Source organism: Tyto alba, unplaced genomic scaffold, assembly GCF_018691265.1.
Source record: "Tyto alba isolate M040663 unplaced genomic scaffold, T.alba_DEE_v4.0 Super-Scaffold_40, whole genome shotgun sequence".
Classification (NCBI taxonomy): Eukaryota; Metazoa; Chordata; class Aves; order Strigiformes; family Tytonidae; genus Tyto; species Tyto alba.
In genome coordinates this window covers 29196796-29204330 of record NW_024881316.1, presented here as the reverse complement: position 1 = coordinate 29204330, position 7535 = coordinate 29196796, and the positions used below count along the sequence as shown (strand labels likewise).

Below are 7535 nucleotides of genomic sequence, written 5' to 3'. Positions count from 1 at the left end.
GGGGGTGCACTTACACGGGCGGGGCGGCACCGCGCGCGGGGGCGGCAGGCAGGCGGTTGGCGGGCGCCTCGGCCCCGCCCGCCTCACCTGCGGCAGGTGCGCGGCTGGTCGGGGCCGCCCCGCCCCGCCCCGCCCCGGCCCGGCCCGGCCCGGCCCGGCCCGACTCGGCGGCAGCAGCGGGAGCGGTGAGGCGAGGGGAGGCGGAGCGGGGGAGCCCCGGCCCGGGCAGGAGTGAGTATCGCCGCGGGGGGCAGGTGGGCTCCTCAGCGAGAGGTTGGGGAACCGCGGCCGAGGGCTCCCAGCCGCTCCGTCCTGCCTGCTGCCTCCCCTGTCCCCTCCTGGGCGTCTGTCTGTCCGTCCATCCGTCCGGCGAGGCGCTGGGGCGAGCACGGTGAGGGGGAGGAAGCCTCCCGCCGTTCCCCCTGGCCGTTCGGGTCGCTGCCCCGTGGGACGCCGCTGCCCGCGGGGCCCGTCAGGCTCTCGCCGCGCACAGCGTGCGCCTACGCTGCGAGCAACGCTTCGTTTTAACATTAATTTCCCTCCTCGCCCATGGTGCGTCCTCCAAGTAGAAATTTAAGAAGCGTCGAATGCGGTGTTGGCCTCACCAGGCTGCCGGTGAGGTTGAGCACACGCGCTCTTCGTTTTCCAGAAGAGCTTCAGGTTTTCGGTGTTTCTTGATTTTTTTTATTTTATTTTTTTTAAATATTTGTATCTGACTTAATCTGTTGAGATGTCCGGTATACCAGGCTGGGTTTTGCAACGCTGGCAGACGGCTGCGATGGTAGGGTGTGGTCGGGACTGGATTCCTCTGCTGCTTTTAAGACTTGTTTGCCTTGGTTTTCAATCAACATGCAGCGCTTCGGAGGTTAAATAAAAATGTCGGATTCTAAGTGCTGTGGCAAATCTGTGACTTTAATTTAAAAGTGAGTAATGAACTGTTATAACCTGAAAAGCTTATAGGACAGATTTTCTGTGAAATGGAACAAATAGCACATTTCCTTTTATGCAACTTCATATGTTGGCCTGCGTATGTCACTTTTTTTTTTTTTTTTTTTTTGTTAATGCAGTTGTACAACTGCATTTTTCGATATTTATTTTACTTGGCTGTGGAAATGATTGGTAGTCGGGAACACTGATTCTCTATCCGGCGTTCCCCTCGTGCACTGCAGCACTCTGCTGTGGCACAGATCTCCTTGCTGGTGTCGGGGGTGCGAGGTGGTGGAGCCAGAAGGGATCCGTGGCACTGCTCGGCTACCAGATGGGGCCTCAGCGAAGGAGAGGAGGGGGAGATGTGTCAATTGTGTAATTCTCACACGTAGCTCTGCCATGTAGTATAACCTGAGCAATGTCAAGTGTCTTTATTCCTGCTTCGTGTCAAGAGGAGTGCTTTGGGATGTCAGTATAGGAGGTAGATTCACCACCTCTCTGTGCGTTTGTGGGTCGGGGGAAGTGAAGCTGTACATAGGAGTTCTTCGAAAGACCATTCTGGTGTTCATATAAAACTTAGTATTTGTATGTGTGTATGTTGCATGTAGGTAGGTGCCTAGCTCTAACTTTGAGACAAAGTATTTAATGTTTCCACGTCTTGGGGAGGATGGTTATCTTACTTGCCATTCTACATTCCCAGCCCTCGGTGGTGGAAGAGAGTTACAGTCTGTACCTTCTTCAGTTAATGTCAACTTCATACCTTTGAAATGGACTGTAACAGAATCCACCATTGTTCTTTGTCTTGTATCATGGTTTCTCACTACTAATTACTGTTTCTGATGTGATAAGCTCTCTATATTATGGTTTTGTTATTTTGGGGCTTTTTTTTTGGAACATTCAATACTTTGTTGTAAAAGAGCCTGTGAGGCAAGGCTGCAATGGAGAATAGGCTGTATGACTTAGCGGGAGAGAAGTGCTATTGTGAACAAGGCAATCTAAAAGCTTAGGTAGAACTAGGGCTCTTCAGATTCTCTATTAATAAATATCAAGCACTTTCACTTTTTTTTTTTTAAAGTTTATTCCTTTCAGTTTGAAGAAATGTTTCTTGTGTGATTAATTGTTGAAATTAATTCATTGTGAGAACTTCTTAGATTTGACACATGCACATAGGGAATTGGGACATCTATGAAATGGGGAAATGAGAGGGTCAGAACAATAGTGACAGTTTTACTGGTAGAAGAGTTAAATATTTTCTGTAGTAAATATCTGGAGTCTATATTTTGTTAAGGTACCCAAATATTTTGTCATGTAGATTATTATTGTAGCATACAGGACTACTGTGTAGTGCATATTGCAGTTGTAGTCTGTTACATCTTTGTTCTCTCTATCCTGTCTGGTGAGAAGATAAGCAAGATGGGGTTTAGGATTTTTTTTCTGAAAAGCATGGTTTTGTTTGAGTTAAAGCTTTCTTGTGCAAAGGTTAATGTACTTGTTCACTTGATTGGATTGCCTTGAAATGTATTCTTTGTGATTAAAATAGAGTTAGCAAGCCAAAGTTGGGATTCCCTTTGGGATTTGCTCCTTACCCCCATGTCTAAATATCACATGTCATACCAACTCTTGTATTAATATGAGGAGAGACAGGCAGAACTGAATTCCTAGCTCTTAACTTTGTTTCAGTCATGCTGCGTATCTAGCTTGTTGGGCAGCACCTAACCCCTTTAGAAGCGACTGTTTACACATCAAACATATTACAATAAGTATATATGAAACTCTTGCTAAAAGGATTTCAGGTAGGCAGTTTCCCAGGGCTTGGGTGGCAGGGTGGATAGGTGTGGTGGCGTGTTTTGAGTAAAAACCTGCAATTCTCGTAATACAAATTCTTGGAAGAGTTCACTTGTTAGTCTCAGACAATCCACAGGATAACTCTCCCTCTGGTGCTTGTTGTAGAGTGCACCACCGTCTCTGTATTCTTGAAAATGCTATTTTCTAACTATCATTGCACAAATTGAGTGATTTCTTCCCCATGCGCCTTGTTTTTATCCTCTCCTCATGCAAAGGCTACAATTCAGTTGTAGAAATGTGGACTTGGGATTTTAGGATTCTTGTTATTGCTAAAAATTACCAGGATTTTTGAAGACTTTTAGCTGCAGGTGTTTCACTACTCTGCCTCCTGTGCAGATGAACAGATGTCTGATGTGTTTTTTGGAACAAATCTTCTGATTCAGCTGTGCCTCAGGCAGTTAGCACCTGTCTTCAAATGCCACAGGTCCTTAGAAATAAGGAGGCATCACCTAGTTGAAACATCTTGCATATACAAAGGGAACACATTTTTCTTTGAAGTGCATTGTTCAGCTGTGTCAGTACCATTTTACTCTCATGTATTCCAGCTCTCATCAGAAAGTTCATCATTCTTGGAGATGAGAGGAAATTCAGCATCTGTAATTAGAATTTCCTTCAAGCTGACTTCAGTACAAAGAATGCCGGGAACGTAACTCATCAAATGCTTTTGATAATGTGGGTGGCTCTGTGTGTTGTGGGGCTGTTTTCAAATTCCTTGAATTTTCTCAAGGAAATAGTTAATTCAAAATGAGATTGAGGACTGATATTCCATTAAATCACCAAGTGATAGTTTGTTTGGATGAGTTAAATCCTTTCCTCTTTGTTGATAAAAGTAATTAAAAAATACGCACACAATGAGACTGTGGGCACGAGGGTTTTTTGCATGTTGTGGGTTTTTTTAGCATTAACAAAATGGATGTTCCATATGAAAAATCCTGAGCTGCCATGGTCTAGAAATGCATATGTAATTGGTAGCAAAATCTGAAAAGGCAGCCTGTTGACACTAGCATCTGACCAAAAACCTTGTATGCTTTTGGACACTATACATGACAATATTCATACTGACATAGCTAACAGGCATTAATACTTTTATCACATTTCATACAGTTTAATTTATTCAGATAGCTGTGCAGAGGCTAAGCTTATTTTTGGATGTGTTATTTTATGTAATCACTGCATTTCAAATAAATTTTGTTTTGGTTTCAGAAAGGTCATCATCTAACATCTTCAATTTGTATCTCTGTAAGTTTGAGTTTACAAAATCCCTGTGCATAGAGGACAATGGCCTAAAATCTTGACCAGGAAGAAGTTTTCTACTTTAAAAAAGTAATAGCAGAAAGCCCTAAACCAAAGTTAGGTGCTTTTGAAGGCTGCAAAGAGCAATTTGCTTTGGAATACTGTAATAGTAAAAGTAGTACAAGTGCAGGTTGTAGGTGAGACAGAAACATGTAATTCTGAACCTGGAGAGGGAAACTAATAATACTGGATTCCTTCAAGTTATCTTCAGAGGTAGTTTGATTTCCATAGCTCACAGTAATATATTAAAAAAAAAAAAAAAAAAAAAAAAAAACACAATCCAAAAGAAACCCCCCCAAAAACCCAAACAAACAAAAAACAAACAAACAAAACCCACATGCTTGCAGAGATGAGAACAAAGGAAGAAATCTACCCTCTATCTCTATTACTTCATTTCTGTCAATGTAAAGGCTTCTGTGTTTGAAGTGGTTCTTTATTGAATAAAGATTTGTGATTCTGTAGATTTTGGTTTGACTTCATACTGTGTATTTGAAAACCAAAATCCAAATGTAAGTGACTGGGTTTCTCATAATTGCCGTCTGACTTCTTAGTTGTCTTGGAATAAGCATACAGATGCAGTTCAAGATTCCACACAGGTTTCCAGCAGTACTAATGTTTAAAATGGCATTTACCATTTTTTCCCCCTCAAATTACTGTGATTTAAATATATATATGTAAGTTTGGAAATGGTAAGCTTCATAAATTCAAGAATGATTTCTTATAGCTCTTACCCCTCTTCAATAAAAAAAAAATCTTCAAAACACTGTAAATAGCTGTATGGTGTGATAGAAATTTCTGTGAGATTCTCCTCTTAGAGAAATATAATTGTTGGGCTATTTTCCTTTTAGAGAAGGTGCTCTCTTCTGTTAAGTGACATTCCTTTTTTATGTTTGACTTCTGAAGACTGAATTTAGTTGTAGCTTTAGTATGCTCATGTGGTTTTTCCTGTACACAGGCCATTGTCAATGGCTGACTAGCAGCTTATTGCAGGTGAAACAAGGAAAACCAAGATGGTTTAAACATGGATAAGAGTGGGTGTTTTAATTTTCAGCTTTATTTTTAGGTACCAGTTTGCTTCCTTCCAATGTTTGCGAATAAAAATGATTGTTCTTATATTTCCATCTGCCTTGAGTAAACTTTAAAATACTTCCAATTCCTTTTTTTCTGTATGCTGAAGGCTGCAGGTTCTGCGGACCTTTCTGCTCTGTTCTCCCTCCCCCACCACTCGCAGAACCAGCTTAATGCAGTACCATCCAGTAAACTTCTTGCTATCCAGAGTGGGGAAGGAGGAGAGTTGTTATATTAGCTAACAGTACAAAAACCTTTAGGATTGTGAAAGCACACATTAGATTCTTCCAGTGCAGTTCAGCTGCCTCTCTGCAAGGCTTAGTTCCTGCTGTAGTACTTGCACCCTGCCATAACTCTTACTGTCACTGACATAGCACTAACTACTTGCACCAAGCTTGTTGAGGAAGAGTACTGCATGAAAGTTGGTAAAATTTCAGTAATCCATGTGGTGAGGAGCATGGTAGAAATACAGGAAATTAGTGTAAGGCTTCTCACTGTACAGAGAGACCCTGTTTTCTCCTTTTCAACTTTGCTTCCATTGCCTTACACCAAGGTGTTTTCTGTTGTCTTCTGTCTCCCTTGCTGTTCTCTGGGTGCCTGTGGCAGAATTGTACAGCGTAGACAATTGGTGTGAACCTCTGTGTCAAAAATTGCTGCTTTCTCATTCCCTGCTACTCCTTTCCTAGATTCCTTTTTGCCATATCGTTACTGCTTTCCAGCAGGATGATCAAAGCACGTGTTCTGAGGCTTTCCTCTTTCACACTCCTTGGAGTCTCAAGGAAACAATACCTGCTTGTTGTTCTTGTCTCCAAAACTAGGAGTAAGGACCTCAAGCTCTGACATTAGAAGTCTGCTGAGTTTCCACTAAAAGGAGTGTTTATTGCCATTATTTTATTCCATCTTTTCCCCTCATGTTCCTTTTTAACTTCTGTCACTATTTTCATGGATTCCAGAGATGTTTTCTTGACATTTCATTGACGTGGCTTCTTTGCTGTCTGCCATTGGCCTTAAGTGCTGGAAGTAGTAAATGGAGGGAAACTGATGGAGACATGTTTAACATAGTCCACTGCTTGTCAACCACTGCTCTATATTGCTTCACTTTTTCTTGGGTTAGGCAAAATGCTTACGATGCATGTCTTGCACGCTCTTCAAGGAGTTCCAAGTACCAGATGAATCCCAAGGCTGGAGCTGGCTACCACAGTACCACGATGTTACACATCTGTGAAACCTAAATTACATTCATCTCTTTAATTGTAGTGCTGAATTGAAATCTCTTGTTTAGGCTCTTTTCCAACAACTGCACAGTCTTGCTTTTCAGGTTTCTCTTTCCCATTAGATGTTCTTCTTTAACCTTTCTTGACTATGCTATTTCTCATGTTTATGAATGTTCTTAATCATAATTTTGAATGTTCTCTGTTCGTGTAGGCTTTTTAGCATTGACGTTGCTTCTATAACCATGGCTATTTGTAGTTCAGCTATGCTTGAATGTATTGTGCTGTTTCTGAACTTTTTAGTGAAGTGAAAGTGAAGACTGAATGACTGTCTGAGGCTGGTAGAAGGTATTTGACATTGTTTCTGCTTGTTTTTGTAACCAAAGAAACCCCAAACCACCTTCCACCAAATACTTCAAAGCTCATACCTACATGGGCAACATATGTATGAAATCTGCATGTGAGGCTTTGTCTCCACTTCATCATCTATGTTCTTTGAAACTGTACTTTTGATTTTCAGGTTCTCATAATGCCACCATGCTTTATTTCATCTGTTCATATTCAGCAGAATTTTGATTATATCCAAATCAGCTATAGCTTTTAAGTAAAAAGGCTTTATTTATTCTTTATTATACCTTGCTCAGATAATTTCACCAAATGTTCAGCCAACACATTATTACTGTTAGTCAGAATGTAAATTAGAGGCTGACGCACTTGCCTCATCAGCTTACAAATTAAGCAGTTAATCAATTTTGGTGTGATATTCCCCTATGGGGTTTGTGTTGCTGACTCACATATGCTCAATATCTTCTCCTTTCAACAACAAGCAGGAGTGCAAATGAAGCTTGCTCCCAGCTGAGCATTCACTGGTCATGGCATTCCAAATCCATCAGTCAGTACAGCCTCCTGATAGATATTATTGTCTTATTGCTCCTGGTTACCTCTTTCCTGAGCATTACTTGAATACAAAACAGACAATTATATATGCATACTTAAAAGCTAATAGTGAAGACAGCGCTAAAGGATTATTCCTTATGTTATTGAAGGGGTAAACTGAACATGGAACTTCTGCTTATTTCTAAATATTTCACACGGTATTTTTATTAAAAAGCAGATATTTCTGTAACATCTGTTGAAGAGACTTGCAATATTAAATCAGTTTTTAGGAAAAGAATTTTGCAGTTCAAATTC

General features: G+C 41.2%; 1 protein-coding gene across 4 annotated transcripts in view; it reads left to right on the top strand.

Annotated features, from left to right (window-relative positions):
* The first annotated feature begins 76 nt into the window (after positions 1-76).
* The window catches only part of SH3YL1 (SH3 and SYLF domain containing 1), a 48505-nt gene continuing 41046 nt past the window's right edge, over positions 77-7535 (top strand). For 2 of the 4 annotated variants that reach the window (XM_042802944.1, XM_042802943.1), the window contains exon 1: positions 573-615. In XM_042802944.1, the coding sequence (XP_042658878.1) occupies positions 588-615 (28 nt within the window). In that variant the 5' untranslated portion in view covers positions 573-587. Of the gene's footprint in view, positions 232-572; positions 616-795; positions 924-7535 lie in introns of those variants that run through there. The other 2 variants (XM_042802945.1, XM_042802946.1) reach the window with 2 other exon arrangements.